This window comes from Bison bison, unplaced genomic scaffold (genome assembly GCF_000754665.1).
Source record: "Bison bison bison isolate TAMUID 2011002044 unplaced genomic scaffold, Bison_UMD1.0 scf7180017864310, whole genome shotgun sequence".
NCBI lineage: Eukaryota > Metazoa > Chordata > Mammalia > Artiodactyla > Bovidae > Bison > Bison bison.
The window spans coordinates 852,731-871,507 of NW_011494882.1; the positions used below are offsets into that span (position 1 = coordinate 852,731).

General features: G+C 36.6%; 1 protein-coding gene across 1 annotated transcript in view; it reads right to left on the bottom strand.

The window, feature by feature from the left end:
• The window catches only part of ARAP2 (ArfGAP with RhoGAP domain, ankyrin repeat and PH domain 2), a 201,877-nt gene that overhangs the window by 124,424 nt on the left and 58,676 nt on the right, over positions 1-18,777 (bottom strand). Inside the window, exons 9-10 of the mRNA XM_010852420.1 lie at positions 12,863-13,041; positions 117-232 (exon numbers count right to left, since the gene is read on the bottom strand). Of these exons, the coding sequence (XP_010850722.1) occupies positions 117-232; positions 12,863-13,041 (295 nt within the window). The remainder of the gene's footprint in view (positions 1-116; positions 233-12,862; positions 13,042-18,777) is intronic.

Below are 18,777 nucleotides of genomic sequence, written 5' to 3' on the forward strand. Positions count from 1 at the left end.
AAAAAAAAAAAAAAAAAAAAAAAAAAAAGAAGTCAAATCATGACTGGCAATGTAAAAATGGATCACCTAAGCTTTACTGTAATAGTACAAACAAAAACTGTTTAAATATAACTTACCTAAAACTCCTGTAGGGAGTGATTATTTCAAAAGACTGTTTTACAGTTCGGTCCACTTGTTTTACATTTGCTACATTCATAGGGATTATGGTAATACCAAGTCCACTCTTAAAATCCTAGTTTGGAGAAGAACAAAAAATCATAAAGAAATGAAAATATGGATCTTGAAAATAAAATTATATTCTCTAAAATTTAATAAATCTCATTAAATTTTACTTCAACGTGTAAATATGGAATTAAGCAATTCATTAAAAATGCATTGAGTGATTTTCTTATTTCATATACATGATATATAAAATATATACATCTTATATACATGATATATATATATATATATATATACACACACATACATACACACACACACTTTAAATACATGATAACATGATAGCATTTGAAGCCTGCCAGGCTACTAATAAAGCAAAGCTTTTTTCCACACAATACGTAAGTTGACTAGGACATAGATCTTGAGCTACACAGGCCTTGCTCTGAACAGTTAGGCACTTTTTCACCTTTAGCCATTTCAAAAAGGGAACTAACAGGAAACTAACCCTTCCCATTTTCTAGGTGGGGGGAGTCAAATGACACTGTGAGGTTGGTATAATGACTGTTTAGACAAAAAGAAGGGAAAGCCACAACTCAAAGAGGTAAAGTAACATGGGAAGAGGAGATGGCTGCGTGTGCTAGAGAAGGACAGAAACCCAGGCCGCCTGACTACTGGCTCTCTCTCTGCTGTAGGGTGTTGCCTCTGTTCTATCACACTATCTTCCTCGTTTGCTCTCAAACAAAAGAATTACTTGTTTTACAATTTTATCTCATTTCTAAATTTATTAGTTTCTTCTTCCTTCAATTAGATTCCTAAAAAGCTCCTCAAATGCTATTTTTGTATGGAAAATGCCATTTGTTCAACACCTGCAGCCACTATGTTCAACCTGTCCCACCAAAATTAGAGTGTTCAAAAAGGCACACAGTCTACCACCTAAAAGCATTAAAGTATGTAATATATTATCTAGCCATAAGGGTTTTGGAATTTGATTTATCAAACCATCTCACACCTTAAAAATATAATTAATCTGTACTTCAAAAAATGAATTATCTCTGTCAATAGGTTCAGATTAAATGTACTCTGAATTCCTAAATTATGACTAGGAAAAATTATCCATACTAAAGATAACTGCAAAAAATATGAGTCTACTTTCAGGAAGGACACTTTCAGCAGAGACTGTGAAAGAAACACCTCAGAAGCTGCCTTCTCTTTGTCTCACCTGTTGTACAAGCTAAAAGTAAAAGTACTATTTTCCTATCTCCCTTGCAGCTAGGAGGGGCCATATGTCATAGTTCTGGTCAATAAAATGTAAGTAATTTCCAGCCTGGGGGGTAAGGAGGAGAGACAAATCTTGGAAGAAAAGACTTTTCACCCCTTTCCATCTTCTTGGAAAATAACATCTTCTTGGGAAATAACAAAGCCATTTTAGAATGTAAGCATCCTTGAGATGAAAAGCCTGAGGACAAATTCTTATACTGTAAGGATGTCAGAGTGAGAAAAAAAAGAAAAGAAAATCTTGTTCCCTGATGGCCTCAGCAAGAAATTTGTTAAAACAAACAAGTTCCTAATCTATTTACCCTATCCTTCAGTTTTCTGTCATTAGAGACACTAATGCATTCCTGGCTGATAAAATAAGTGGAATAAAACAACAATGCAACAAATTTTCCACACTCATAAAGGGTTTCCATTCACAAACTGCAGAAAAATTTTGCTTCATGTTTTTAAAAATGTATACATTTTAGTTAGAATGAGGAAATGACTCATTTGTAAACTGAATATGATTTTTTTCTGATGAAAGAACAAACGGCTCCTTTTGTTGGGAGAAACAAACCAGGAATGGAATCAGTAATATAAAAGATACAGGAACATGCTAGGTGTTGTGAAATACTTGGAAGAATGTGACATACTTCTACTTTGTATTGCAAGCCCACCTAACAAAAATCAGTACTTAAATGATATGTATGCAGGAGGGAAGCCAAACTTTTCCAACATGTTCCACTGTAACAAGTTCTCGCATAGTATGTCAGCACAGTTGTTAGTATCTAGCATACTATGTACACTCTCCCGCCGCACACCGGTGCGCCCACAACCCTCAATGTCAGTTCTCGTATAGTATGCTAGAACTTATTTACTTAAAGTAATTAACTTATAATTACAGAAAACAAATTCTCAATTATCCATACCAATGTTCCCACTGGATAATGCAACTGCTGGACCAACTTTCAACGTTTAAGTGATTGGAAACTCAAACTCTCTGTTATAAATGGGGAAATAAAATGGGGCTAGCAAGGTAAGAAGACACTTTAGAGAAACAGCTTTCTGATGACCCAGCTTGATATGGGGGTACCTCTAGAATAAAATAGGCTGCATCTCCTCAAACAATGTTCCGTGATGCAACTTGTGCCAATAGCTGGCTAACAGACTACTCTGATTATTATTCTCTGATGGGGGCCTGGCCTGCAGGTGCTGTGTTACTAAGGGCGGAAATAGACACTTAGACCAGCAGATGGTAAGACTGACAGCCTTGGATAGAAACTGATGAGACTCATCAAGGCTCCAGCCTAAAGAGATGGTGCCTCATTTCTACAAGCAAGTCGTGAAATATCTACATATAAAGAGGCAATTTCTGTTAAAAAATAAAATAAGTGAGGTTCAGCTCAAGGCCCCAAATTTATCCCAAGCAAGGAAAAGATGGTTTTTCAGCCTGGAAAGAAACTGTAACCCATTTATCAGCTGCCTGCCAAGGCCATATGGTTTTGAGTAATTAGAGTACCCACTGAACTCACCGGCACAAATGGTCTGTAAAATGTACAGCAGAGTAACAAAATAAATGTCAGTGCTCTCGAGAGCTATTAAAATGAAATGACTGCGTTTCTTATTAAAAAAATATTTGTGGTGACATTAAGCCATCTTGTCACATACCCTTTAGAACACATTTAGAATATATCCCATTCCTAGAGCCTCATCAAAATTACCTGTGTTGAACTCTCCCTCCCTCCACTCTGAGATTCTGATCCCAAGAATCAGAAGACAAAGCCTAATGATTTTCAGTTAAAAAACAAAACAAAACTACCACCTTATGATTTCCATATGTAACAAGTATTAAGAAACACTGAATTAGACAGCAGAACCAGTTGTAGAATCTAAACAGTACAAGTCTACGTCATCTAAGTATCAGGATATAAACATTTCTCTAGGCCTTCAGCAGAGCAAAAAAAAAAAAAAAAAAAAGCATGCAATCAGATTATGAAAAAAGCACTTGAAGTTATTAAGACTATTGGTTAGAAACAGGATGGTCAGAATACAGTGACACATTGGATTGTCAAGAACCTATGCATCCTGCATGCCAATCCTTTTGCTAATATCCAAAGGATATAAAAGTACTGGTCTTCATTAAGCACACACACTCCATACTTGATTTAATACTTGTTTGCTTAGTGCTCTGAAGCTTACAAACAGCTATGAACTCTGATTTGATTTTCCTAACAATTCTGTGAAGAAGGGAGAGAAGATACAGCCATTTTTAAAATGAGAGAATATGTCCTGGCAAAACTATGTTGAGTAGGTACCTCTAGACAGCCAGAATTTATGCTAAGTGGTGGGCCTGCTCAAAAGCATGAGATGGGGGTACTTGAGGAAGCTTACAGTTTGAGGAGAAATGAGAGAGAATTGTAACATGTGCAGTAAAAGAATAATCCATGTCTGTAGGGTAAGCACTGAATCTGATCCAAAAAAGAGAGTATTGAGTTCATATTCTTCCCAAAGGAGGTGACACTTGACTGATAAACCCACAAAGTCCAGACCAGACTGATCAGATGTACCTCGCTTGCTTCAGCTCATTTGTCTGCAAATCAGGGCTACCAGTAGTACCTACTGCATCACTGTATGAGGATTAAATTCATGCATAAAAAGTGCTTAGAAGAATGCTTGGGGCAGTAAGTGCTTTCTAGTCCCAGTTAGCTATTATTATTACCGTTATATTATTCCTCTTGAATTTGAAACCAACTGAACATATTACCTATTAAAAAGTTAATTACAAGAAAATGCATGCTTAAAAATAACTATCAGGTGTACATAAATGTTAAAAAATGGAATGGAATGTGAATGGTAAACTTTCATGAAAATTAAAAATAAATTACCCATTAACTACAATCTGTCAGCACTATTTTCATTTTGAAAAAATAGGGATGAGCCAGGAACATGCTAAATTTCAACCTTTAAAATCCTATACACTGTAGTGAAAAAACAACAGCATAGAAATTCCATAGGTAGAAATACATTGTTATGGAAAGCATAAAGCTAAAAACAGACTCTGGAGGAAGCTATATTTCACAGTTAATTTGCTGTCACACAACGTGTGATCCCAAAGAGCATGAATGACCGCCCTTGGCAGAAGAGGTCTGATGCTGCAAAGGCAGTAATGACATCGTGAGCACCGGGAGTCGGAACTGGGGGAGAATCTTGGCTGATCCATTTACCGGCTCTGTGACTACTGGCAAGTTCCTTAATTTGTCCAGACCTCAATTTCCTCATTTACGAAAAGACAGTAGTATCTACCTTTTATAGAACTGCTATAAAAATTGAATGAAGAAATACAAGTTGAAAGTCTAATACATCCAGACAGTCCTCTCATTTGAAGGTTCTGAATACAGAATTTGTCTTCAATAAGAATATATCCATTTACAGTGACTGGAAGTATTCACACCAATGATTCCATATTCAACATTCAGGTTAGAATAAGTGACAAATATTTACAAAGACAGAGAAATGGGTTATTTGTACAAATTAGTAGTAACAGAGCCTGGCTCGAGCTACCTTTTAAAACTACAAAGTGAAAGAGCAAAATAATGGTTTCATTCCTAAAAAGAAAAATTAAAGAAGGGTTTATTAACCCCAAATTTGCTAAAATCTCAAACCTATTTTTGGAAATACGGATGTCAGGTTTCCCTGCCAGGAATTTAAGAACTCGGTGCTTAGACATTTGTGGAAAACAGATGTGGCATTGTGTGACATTGGCATCAGACTTCCGGGCAAACACCAGATGCAGAGTTTGGCCAGATATAGAACCCAGAGAATTTGAGGCCACCACCTCCATCCTGCTGCTTCTTTCTGTACCACACAAGCCAGAGCCCTGTGGGGTCTATTTAAATTCTATTAGAATTTCATTCCCATACCAGACACAGGGGAACATTACACTGGGGGAATGAATCTCTTGTTATACCCGGATTTGAGAATGTTTAATCAAGTGAATGTAGTTAAAACCTCAATGCCACAATTATCATTAAATGGATACACAAACCCACCAAGCAAGACATCTGGTTGTAATGAAGTCCCTAATATTAACATGATATTCAAAAACTCATCAGGAAAAGATGGGAGGCTGACTGCCAGGACAACATCACAAATGGAAACCAAAGTCAATTATCTTCAATTCGCCTCATATCTATTGGCAGAAATTTCACTCGAGCAGCAATACCTTATATATAATACCACATACATATACACATCAGTGAATGTTCTTATTTCATTACCTATATAAAATTTTAAAATACTGGCTTATATACTACACCCACATCATTTTAAGATAAATAAATGTATGAAATAATTATTTTCCAAAATAGAGAAAGTCTATAAGCCTTGAACTGATTAAAAAAACCCACAATTTATTTCTATAAACAAAATTCCCATGCAGCAAAAACTAAGTGAAAATGCAAAAGCAGCAACAGCTTAGAAAACCAGTTGCAGAAAATATGACATGAAGATTAATATCTATATTATATGAAGAGTTCAAATAGAAACAACAAAATAATTCCAATAAACAGGAAAAAAAATGAAAATTCATAAAGAAGAAAATAATATTAAGATGAAAAATTTTCTCAACTATAAGCTCTCTAGTCCTGAAAACAGCTATAAATGACTATTAATTCAACAATTTCATTCTACAAATGTTTATTGTCAGCTACTTGCCTGGAACTCCTATGGGCATACGGTGAATAAAGGAAACTGTCACAGTCTTAAGTTGGGAATATAAAAATTATAACACTGTCAATGTTAAAATGAAGCTAGTACTTATTTATATACCTAACAGCATTTGAAATACAAGCAATTCTTTAGAAAAGGGTCACAGGGATTCTTGTACAAAAAGTGAATCAAAAAGAAAGAAAAGGCTACAGACAGACAGAAGGCTCTCAGAAATCTCACTCATTTATGTTATCACTATGTGTTACTCACAAGGGGAGGTAAGTTCCCAAAGAGCAGGGACCTTCTGAGTTACCACAGAGCACCTAGTATCTAGAGCAGCACTCAGGAAGGAAGAGGTAACCAATAAATTTTTGTAAAATGGATGAACAAATACAGAAACATGGGGAACTATAACATAACCTCTACAAATTCTATCACACAATTCATGTTAAACAAAGCTGAAGTAACAATATGGGAAAACTATCATAATTATAATATATTGTAGGTATATAAATGGAAGCAAAAACAAGGAATAGAAGAAAATGTGAAAAAATTAAACAATGGGTGTGGGTGGGTTGTGAGAGGGTATAAGCATTTAAACAGATAACATTCAATTTATATAATAATAATATATATTAATAATATAATAATTATAATAGCACCAGTGTTTTGCCACTAATCAGGTAAAGAATTTTGGTATCTGTTTCTACTTTGCATCTTTCTAATAAATGTTTTTATACATATCTTCATATAGCCTATGTGAAAATAAAAAAAGAAAAAAAAATCCTAATATTCCCTAAGGCATTTCTCCTACTTTGAAGCTACTTCAAGTTAATTTCAACAATCTGCTAAAAAATGAAAGTGAAAGAAAGATATTAAAAAGTGAATCTTTGAACTGGGCAACTGATAAAATGAAAAGTCAAATGAATGTCACTCAGTCGAGTCTGACTCTTTGTGACCCCATGGACTCTACAGTCCTTGGAATTCTTGGCCAGGATACTGGACTGGGTAGCCTTTCCCTTCTCCAGAGGATCTTCCCACTCGGGGATCAAACCCAGGTCTTCTGCATTGCAGGCGGATTCTTTACCAGCTGAACCACAAGCGAAGCCCAAGAATACTGGAGTGAGTAGCCTATCCCTTCTCCAAGTGATCTTCCCGACCCAGGAATCAAACCTGAGTCTCCTGCATTGCAGACAGATTCCTTACCAACTGAGCTATCAGGGAAGCCTGATAAAATGAAAAGTTCATGATAATTGTCTAGAGTTTAGATCTGGCAGTGAACTGTTGATAAGAATGTGCAGACTGCTGTCTCCTTGCATTTATCATGCTACTTTTCTTAAAAAGTAAAGAACTTCAAAAATAAGACCATAGTTCGGATAATCCAATCTAACAGTCATTTTTAACTTACAAAACTTAAGTTCTTGATTTAGTAGAAGAGATGGACCCAGAAAAAAATGAAAAAGTATTAAAAGTATATCTGTACAGATGCTTGACATGGAAATCTTAAGGCCACCTATTGGAAGTAGAGGAAAAAGCACAAGAAAAGATGAACAATAATCCACAAAATCAGAGTAAATTTCCAGACATACACACAGAGTTAAAAGAACTTATGTGAACTAAGAGTTTCAAATTGCTTTTCAAGAACTTTGTTTTATGCTGACTTTGCAAATATCTCTCCAATAGATCACACTCTGATAATAAAAGTTTGCATTAAGAAAAAGGAATTAAATAGTCATCATACAATTTATAAGCTGAAAAATTAAAATTTTACATAAAAATTAAGATTATAGAAATTAAAAATAAAAAAAACAAAACAGCAGCTATAGTTTACAATCATACACAATTTATTGAGACCAGTTCTTCAAAATTTAAAAACTTATTACCATTAATAAAGATTTTCTTAACTTTCTACTTAAACGTTCCCACATTCCAAAATGTTCCATCAGGAAGAAGATTCACTTAAATGAAAGTTAACCACAAAAAGGGGTATAGCAAGCCCAAGAAGAGAAAGGACAAACTAAAGCAGCACTCAGTGCTGACAAAGGAGAGCTCTATACATTTTCCAGCTCCAGAAATACTTTAACTCTTTTGCTGGATGCTTATAATTTTTAAAAAAGAAAACCCCACAGAGCAGTGTTTTACTGTGTGTGGTTTTTGTCAGCAGTCACTGAGTCAACTGGGATGCTTTACAGGAATGGAGATTCCAATCGCAAGCCCAGGAATTCTAAGTCAATGGGTCTGATAAGAGCCCAGATATCTGGAACTTTAACATGAAATGTAAATAATGGTCTTAGAGATAGTAACCCCACTCTCTTTTTCACAAGATGCCATTCAAACAGAAAGAGATTAGCTTAACTATCTGAGCCAATCAGTAGCAGAGCAAGAATGAAAACCCAGAACTGCTACCACCCAGTTCAATCTTCTTTGCTCTAAATAAGCTTCCAACTTTCCATTTTAAAAACGCTTCAACATAAGCTGGAGCAGCTACTCTTCCACCTCTACCCTCTGTTTGTTTACTCCCTCTGGAAAGACTTCCAAAGAAAATTAGTAAAACTATTATATGCATAAATAGAGGCAGCCTACCATGCTCCTCCATCCATGGGATTTTCCAGGCAAGAGTACTGGAGTAGGTTGCCATTTCCTTCTCCAGAGGATCTTCCCGACCCAGGGATTGGACCTGGGTCTCCCACATTGTAGGCAGACGCTTTACCGTCTGAGCTACCAGGGAAATAGTTCAAATAGAGGCAAGAAAAATGAAAACAGTTCATATGTGAGGGAGAGGGGTATACGTCAGCTTTACTTTTTATTCTATTTATACTTTACATTAGGTGGGCAATAAAAATCACTGTTTTTAAAATTGTTTTGATGCATGAACTTAAATTAGATCCAATACAAATTAAGTTAGAGACTCAAATCTAACACCTCTTACATTTTCACAGTTTTTTTCCTATCATTTAAAAAAAAATATTACTTTATGTATTGTGTATATAAAACTTTTACATCTAACTATTTCACTATCTTTTAATGCTTTTTCTAAAACACAGCTAAAAGACCTCTGCATTCATGAGAAGGGCTCCTTATTTAGTCCATCACTCAAGCTCTTTTTACAGTCTGCTCAACCATGTGAGAAAACCCATGAGCAACCTTCCTTTGGAAAGAAAGATATACACCAGGATATAAAATAGATGAAACTGGAATATGTCAAGGCTTAACCATGAAGGGCCTCCCTTAATTTATCAGTCTAGTCTTGAGCCAACTAGTTCCTGAAGACATGACTCAAGACCAAGTCCCTTAAGACCTAGCTCCATATAATATGATGCGATCTTTTAAGACCACATACACAAACAATAGTATGCACTTTCTAAGGGTACATAAATAAGCATGTTAATGCATTGAAAAAGTCTTGAAATATACATTCATTAAAAATAGGTTTACTTCTTGAAAGATGAGGAAGAGTCCGGCACGAATAATTTAATTTTTTAAGGCGATTACATGTATTACTTGTACATGAAAGTGTTTCTAAGTCCAAGACTTCATTAGATGCCATTAGACTTTTCTTCCTGGAAAAGAAGACTGTCCTCCTCAGTAAACGTGTTGCTTTAAGTGTGTCTGACATGTTTACTGAATGCATACTCTGAACTACCTAGGCAAATAAGTTATTCAAGGAAAGAGTCCTTAGGCTATTTCTAAAAGGTCATAAGCCAGAAATTTTCTTTTCAACATACACTTTAAAAAGACATTTTGATGTAGTGACAAAGAAGCTAGGCTTAGGGTTATAAAGTTCTTGTCTTAAACTCTGCATGATGAACTGTAACCCTTTAACAAGTTACTTAATCCTCATTGTCCTCATCTATAAAACGTGGATGAGAATATCTTCTCCTACATTTGTGGGGAGGATGAAAAACAAATGTTTATAAATTAATTAGCATAGTACCTTGTACCTAACAAATGGTGGTCGTTTGTTAGGTACAAATGGTCATTATGCTTTTCATGCTGACATATTAATATGAAAGCAAGAATTTCATATAATTTCTTGCTAACAAAAAAGTATTAACAAAACTTTAAAAACACCTGAGTTAAATTCACTTACTCCAGTCCACTTTAATTCTCTGATTCCGTAGGAATGTCGACTTTCACATCTCCTATTTGACCACTTCCAATTTGCCTTGATTCATGGACCTAACATGCATTCCAGGTTCCTATGCAATATTGCTCTTTACAGCATCGGCCCTTGCTTCTATTACCAGTCACATCCACAGCTGGGTATTGTTTTTGCTTTGGCTCCATCCCTTCATTCTCTCTGGGTTATTTCTCCACTGATCTCCTGTAGCATATTGGGCAGCTACCAACCTGGGGAGTTCCCCTTTCAGTATCCTATCATTTTGTCTTTTCATACTGTTCATGGGGTTCTCAAGGCAAGAATACTGAAGTGGTTTGCCATTCCCTTCTCCAGTGGACCACATTCTGTCAGACATCTTCATCATGACCCATCTGTCTTGGGTGGCCCCACACGGCATGGTTTAGTTTCATTGAGTTAGACAAGGCTGTGGTCTATGTGATCAGATTGGCTAGTTTTCACCCTTATGGCAGAAAGTGAAGAAGAACTAAAAAGCCTCTTGATGAAAGTGAAAGAGAAATAGTGAAAAAGTTGGCTTAAAGCTCAACATTCAGAAAACTAAGATCATGGCATCTGGTCTCATCACTTCATGGGAAATGGAGAAACAATGGAAACAGTGTCAGACTTTATTTTTTTGGGCTCCAAAATCACTGCAGATGGTGACTGCAGCCAGGAAATTAAAAGACACTTACTCCTTGGAAGGAAAGTTATGACCAACCTAAATAACATATTAAAAAGCAGAGATATTACTTTGCCAACAAAGGTCCGTCTAGTTAAGGCTATGGTTTTTCCAGTGGTCATGTATGGATGTGAGAGTTGGACTGTGAAGAAAGCTGAGCGTTGAAGAATTGATGCTTTTGAACTGTGGTACTGGAGAAGACTCTTACAAGTCCCTTGGACTGCAAGGAGATCCAACCAGTCCATCCTAAAGGAGATCAGCCCTGGGTGTTCATTGGAAGGACTGATGCTGAGGCTGAAACTCCAGTACTTTGGCCACCTCATGAGAAGAGCTGACTCACTGGAAAAGACCCTGATGCTGGGAGGGATTGGGGGCAGGAGGAGAAGGGGACGACACAGGATGAGATGGCTGGATGGCATCACTGACTCGATGCACATGAGTTTGGGTGAACTCCAGGAGCTGGTGAAGGACAGGGAGGCCTGGTGTGCTGCGATTCATGGGGTCACAAAGAGTCAGACACGACTGAGCAACTGAACTGAACTGAAAAACACCTACTTTTAAAGGATAACATAAACTCAGACAATCTAAGTAACCTAACAGTGAAACTAGTAATTTTAAGTCCATCAGGTTTGTGCAAGTGAAAAATGAAAACTTCCATTAATTTGGCAGAGAAACTTCCATTCTGATACATGCAAATTATGTATTTCTAATCTTTATTCCATTTTTTAAAAAAGTTTTAATCATCTTACTTCACAGACTGAAAATGTTCATATTCAATTCATACACATTATTAAGCTGTACATCACTACTCTTCTTGAAGAATATGCTAACTATCCAACTTATTAATATGCCAACACTGCTCAATGATGCTTTCCATAGTTAATTGGCTAAGAAATCTTATCCCCAAAACTGTAATGAAGAAGTTCACACCGAAGTTCACAGGAAAGCTTGGATAAAGATCTATAGTTAATTTTTTTGAAACTACTATTTATTTTAGGTTGTTATCTCTATTTTGTTATGAAAATAGTCAGCATTTATATTTTACCTTATCATAACCCATTATAATTTATCACAAAGTAACTTCATCTTAGATCAGATATCCAACACATTACTTAATTCCATAGATAATGACTTAGCATCTAATATATTCTAAGCTGAAAGATTAAAAATTCATTTCTAAAAAGGGGTAAGAAAGTAATTTTCTTATACATATTAAAAGCCAGGTATGTTAGAGAAAAAGTCTACAGAATCAAATGAAGTTAACAGAATTTGCTAAAACTTTAACGTCAGTCTCCTGAACACGTTTAAATTCTCCACTGAATCCTTTGATGTTAACCAACATTAATATCCCAACAATTTATCTTATTTACTTATGTGATATGTCTATGTACACATGTGCATATGGGTGTTTGTGTGTATATAAATCACTTGCTTCTAGTAAATTATCTCCTCTGCAAATGACATATCTACTGCAAAACAAATAAACCTAAATCCTGTAAATTCAAGAAAATATGTTACCTGTGCTTCCTTTATAATTTTCTGTCACACAACAAAAGAATTACAACACACACAGAACAAGGTCTATTTTTCTTCAACAGCTATAATGGTTAACTGGTTCTTAATTATTCTCTCATGTAGTTTTCTAATGTTACTTCAGCTAAAGAATACTTTTCAAAACTCAGTTTTCATTGATTCTATTTCCTCTATTTCAAAGAATGATGTCTAGTCTCAAATTTGATGTAGATTACCTTCCTGCTGCTAGTGGAGCTGAGAAAATTCAACTCTTTGTTACATTTAGTGGAGTATACAAAGCATAGCAAACCTCCATCAGTAAAACACTAATAAGTCACTAATAAAACACTAATAAGGCAAACAAAGCACGGCTGTGACTGTAGTTTGTCTTGTAAGGAACCACAATCTGCAATCACTGTAACATGGCTCACCTGTTCATTTTTGCAAAGCCACACACTGTTTCCACTTAACACAGTAAAAATTTTAGCTTTATAGCCTCTCAGTTCAAGATATCCACATTTCTCAGGTGCAATAGCAGCTTGAGACTGCGAAGAAAGGGCCTGTAACTTCAGTGCATTTAATAGTAGGCTGATCCAGTCATTTCTTTCCTCTGAAAATAAAAACAGGAGAAAATATACACCCATGCTTAATAAGCTATAAACACATAGAAATGTGGAACAAGACTGACTTTCTCTGAAACAGATCAGTTACAGATCCTTCCCCCAAACCACAGTCTAAATGCTACTGTTGTCAGGGCAACAGCCCAATTCTGTTAGGTTATTAGCCATTCCTCAGTATTCATAGGCAGCTGGTTTCAGGACCGCCCCCCCCGCCCCCACACCGGGATACCTAACTCCGCAGATGCTCAAGTTCATAACAGTGAGCCCGTGTATCCCCAAGTTCACCAACTGCAGATTCCACCAACTGAGGATCAAAAATGTCCTCGTTGTGGGAACCAAGGTTACAGAGGGCCGACTGTACTCAGTTGCCCTGTAACCAACATCACTGGCTTCACCTGGAAGTTGAATAGAAATGCAAAATCCCAGCCTTCCTCCAGAATGGATGAATCAGAATCTTCATTTTAAGATCTCCAGATGATGCATATCCATGTTAACATCTAAGCAGCATTGTTAGATTACTCATGAGATTGGATTGTCTTTTTTAATATAAGAAAGTAATATGGCTACTGAACAGGTAACAGATTGTACCCAGCAATACAGTTACTAAAATATCCAGAAAGGCTTGCTTTGTAGCAGGCATTTGGAACCGACTCAAGACTGCGCTTGCCTTGATGTTCACTCACCCATACCTTTCACTAACAATAGCATCTCATCTGTTAAAACTTCTTCTCTCACTCCTTCCACAAAAACTACATGACCTTCAACTACAACACATTGTGTTACAGACAAAGGAATTCAATCCAGTCCCCAAAGAGCAATCAAAGTTGTAAGTCAAGTTAGATATGAACACATAATAGAACACAGAATACTGTAAATGTCATACAAATGGTATCAAGTAATATATGAATCAACTCAATGGAGGTAAGTGATTTGCTGAAGGTCATATAGCTAGTTAGTATTAAAATTAGGAGAATCAAATGTTTTAAGTCTCAGACAATTGTTCTTGACACTATGAGGGGCTAAAAAAAAAAAATGGATATTTGTGTGAGGTCTTGAGGATGAGGAGGAATTAAAAAAACAAACAAACTGGAGCTTGGAAGAAAAACAAGCAAAATAGTATTTTAAGCAGAGGAAACAGAAATAACGAACATCTGCTCGGGGGATAATTTATAAATAAGTAAATTTATAATTTTGAACTCACAAAGAAATGATGGGAAATATGGCTGGAGATCCTACAGTGCCTAGGATAAGGAATTTGGTCTTTATTATGGAAGCAAAAGAAAACCATTTCAGAATTCTTAGCGAGAAAGGGACAAGATTAGGTTGATGACAGAACAAACTGGTAGGCAGGGGGTCAGGAATAAGGCAATAGAGACTTAAAGTACAATGAAAATGGAAAAAAAACAGCTGTGGTTCTGAATATGTTTGAGTACGTTTGACAGGTGTTCATCAAAAAATGAATTACTCAGAATAAAGGTAGCTTGGAATCAAGAATCCATCAAAGAAAATAGAAGGTTCTATTAACAGAACCACCTGAGGTTTTCAGCACCCTAGCATGAGCATCTAGGCAGATGGATAGCAATATGTGAATAAAGGCAATCCATACAAGAGAATACTCATGATTGTGGATAAGTGTTTAATGTAAAAGGAGAAGAAATGGTATACACTTGAGGTATAACTGATTCTAGGAGGATAGAAAATGGGCCAGGAAAAAAAAATGTAAAAGTGGTTTTATCAAGGTGAAAAAGAAAACAAACAAACAAACAGATTGAATTCCAGGTAGGAAAAATTTTTGAGAAGGAGAGTAAGGTGGACCCAAGTTTGGGAAACTGCCTGGTATCTCAGATCCTTTTAAGACTGGTTAGAGGTAATGTCATTGTAGATTGAAATTAAGTCTCCATATTAGACTTACTTACATTTCAACATGGATTCCCAGTTATTTTATAATACAAGTCTTAATTTTTAAAGTATCTTCATTCTTGCTCACCTTCAAAACTACCAAAGCTATTTAGTTGTGTCTTTAATGACCAAGTATTTATTAAAAACTCGTTTAATGATATTTTATTGCAGATATTACATAATCCCCAAGTAACAGTGCTTATTCCATATATCAGGACTCAAGTTTCTCCCACATCATTATAAAGTAAAAGACATGAAAATATTTAGGAAACTACGCCTATGTCAATCCATAGCAGCTACTCTACATTTTGTTGTTTAGTCACTAAATTGTGCCCAACATTTTGGGACCCCATGGAATGCAGCCCAACAGGCTCCTCTGTCTATGGGATTTCCCAGGCAAGAATACTGGAGTGGGTTGCCATTTTCTTCTCCAGGGGATCTTCCCAACCCAGGGATCAAACCCACATCTCCTACACTGGCAAAAGGATTCTTCAACACTGAGCCACTTGGGAAGCCCTACTCTACATTTTACATCTACAGATAGACTGCTCTGGGATAATGTATTACATTGTCAGTAACAGCAACACTCTTTCCACTTGGTGATTATTTGTGATCAATAAGTACACACAGATATTCCTGCCAAGTAAATGGTATATAATGTTTTCTGCTTGTTTATGTTAATCCACACAAATCACTGACTTTGAAATGTAGGCCATAATTTAATGAACTGGGCCAAAGTGATTTTGGTTTTCAGACTACTATTAGTGGATATCTCAGTTTATCAGGAAATAATTTTAAATTTGCGATTGCATTAACTCTTAGTCTTAAGTATATTATGACTCCATCTCAACAAATGGTGCCCTTATTAGCCTACAAGAATTCTCTAGCTCCTGAGGTTCTCACTTGCTAATAGGAAGTAACAATCATGAAGAACAGGATTGAATACTAATGTGCAGTTTATACTTAATAACCCATGCCAAAGGAAATAAACAGTGAGACAGACAATTCAAACACAATAAAACAGATTACAAGTGTCATTGGTATTTGCAAAGTGTGCATACTTGGACATGGGGAATATTCTTTGATAAGTCACAGCATCCCAAAACAAATAATAATTTCCCTTTGGGCACAGGCAAAGCTGTATATTGTGCTGGATTCTGCCTGCTATTCACACCAAGGTACTTATATTCTTTCCAAAAACAAATGTTTATTGTCTATCTTGATCTTATTAGCACCGTGCTAAGCATCACTCCCTCTGAGAATATGCTCTGACTGGGACATGGTTTTGCTCTGAATAGAGCATTTTTAGGTTGGAAAAAGAGAAAACAAAATTGCCACTTTCTTGTGATTATGCTAGAATGTAAATAAAAAACATAAGCGATCCCCTCAAACCTCAAGCTAGTTAAGGTTTTCTGGAATGTCAACTCAAAGTACACAAATAAAAAGGTTAAAAAAATCAGCAGAGGATACTTAGCATCCTCTAGACTCTACTGGATTTAGCAGTAGACACATTCATTAGCAAAATAGGATTGATTACATGAGGGATTGCCACACAAGGGGCATGTAAAACATGAATAAAAGAATCTAACAAAATTCATATGTACTCTTAAATTTTGATATAATCTAAAGATTCCTCAGTGTAACCCATGATCAATATTAGAGAAGGAATTATTACACACTATGGTTATTCTTATGGATAATGATTCATTCATATGAGTGTCCACTTAGTTCCAGCTATGTTCTAAGCCCTATTCTGAATACCAGGAATGAAGCAGTGAACAAGATAGATCCTGGCCTTACTCTCCAGAAGTTTACATTCTTGTGAAAGAGGGCAGGCAATAAACATAGATATATATGACACACTGACAATGCAATGGGATAAAATACAACACAGGAAGAAGGGCACAGAAAGTACTATTCTATGTAGGATAACAGAAAAAAGCTCAGGAAGAAGGTGATGATTTTGCAAAAGCCTAAAGGCAAGGGGGCAGAGAAGGCAATGGCACCCCACTCCAGTACTCTTGCCTGGAAAATCCCATGGATGGAGGAGCCTGGTGGGCTGCAGTCCATGGGGTCACACAGAGTCGGACACGACTGAAGCGACTTAGCAGCAGCAGCAGCAAAAGCAATGGGGAGGATGACTGGAGAAAGAGTGTCCTAGGACACAGAAAGCAGCAAGCGCCAAGGCAACCATAGGTTTGGCACGTTCACAGGCCAAGAGGCTCCTGTAGTTGCAGCATGGTGCGTGAGGGTGAGCACAGACAAAACAAAGACAGGCGAGACCCTGCATGGGCTTCTGGACCTCACAGGGACTTCACTCTCGGTGAGCTAGAAAGACAACAGAGCCTCTGAAGTGGGAGACAGGATCTGTCTGGGAGGTCAGCATTTTCTTGCTGGAGGATCTGACAACCATAATGAAAATATGACTGCTGTTGATCATGGGAGGTTATGACAATAATCCCAAAAAAAGGTGGTTTGTGGGAGAGTGAGAATGGTGGAGGTGCTGAGAACTGGTTAGAACCCAGGCATATTTCCAAAGTCAAAATGGTAAGATTTGCTGAATCTGGCCTGGATGCAAATAAGGTAGGAAAAGTTCGACAGTGACCCCAAAGTTTGAGGTCTATTATATTATGACAGGCAATCAAAGTACACCAAAGAGAACTTTCACTCCTCTAGTTCTTCCTCCAGATGACAAAAGCTCCATGCATTGCTTCTGAAAACAAGGAAGATTTCAAAACAGGTAAGTCTGTTTGCCCAAAACAGGTAAGGAAAATTTATATGTTTCTCATCCCAAATTCCCAAGTGTTCTTAAAAAAAAAAAAACTTAGTGTTGCAGTTTCACAGCTGCCACTAGAGGGCTGTATGATGCTGTACAGAAACAGAATTAAGGTGGACACATAACTTGGAATCTACAATTAAGGGGCGGTACCAAAAATGGTCCTTGAAAGGGAATGACTACTCAGAATTTTTTTTTATTATTATTATTGAAGTATAGTTGATTTACAATGGTGTGCCAATTTCTGCTGTATAACAAAACGATTCAGTTATAGATATATACACATTCATTTTTAAAAATATTATTTTCCACTACAGTCTATCCCAGGAGACTGGAAACAGTTCCCTGAGCTATATAGGACTTTACTGTTTATCCATTCTAAATGTAATAGTTTGCATCTACTAACCCCAAACTCCCAGTCTATTCCTCATCCTCTCTACCCCTTGGCAACCACAAGTCTGATCTCTACATCTGAGTCTACTTATGTTTTATAGACAAGTTCATTTGCACCATATTTTAGATTCCACATGTAAGTGACACATTGTATTTGTCTTTGTCTTTCTGACTTTTGTCACTTCGTATGATAGTCTCAAGTTGCATCCATGTTGCTGCAAATGGCATCATTTCATTCTTTTTTATGGCTGAGTTGTATTCTACTGTATGTATGCACCGCATCTCCTTTACCCACTTACCTGTTGATAGACATTTAGGTTGTTTCCATGCTTTGACTATTGTGACTAGGCTGCTATGAACACTGGGATGCATGTATCTGTTTGAATTATAGATTTGTCCAGGTATATTCCCAGAAGTGGGACTGCTGGGTCATATGGTAGGTCTAGTTTTCTGAGAAACTTCCGTACTGCTTTCCATAGCGGCTGCACCAATGTACATTCCCACAAACAGTGTAGAAGGGTTCCCTTTTCTCCCCATCCTCTCCAGCATTTGTTATTTGTAGAGTTTTTAATGGTGGCTCTTCTGATGGGTGTGAGGTGGTGTCTCATAGTAGTTTTGATTTGCATTTCTCTAATAATTAGTGATTTTGAACATCTTT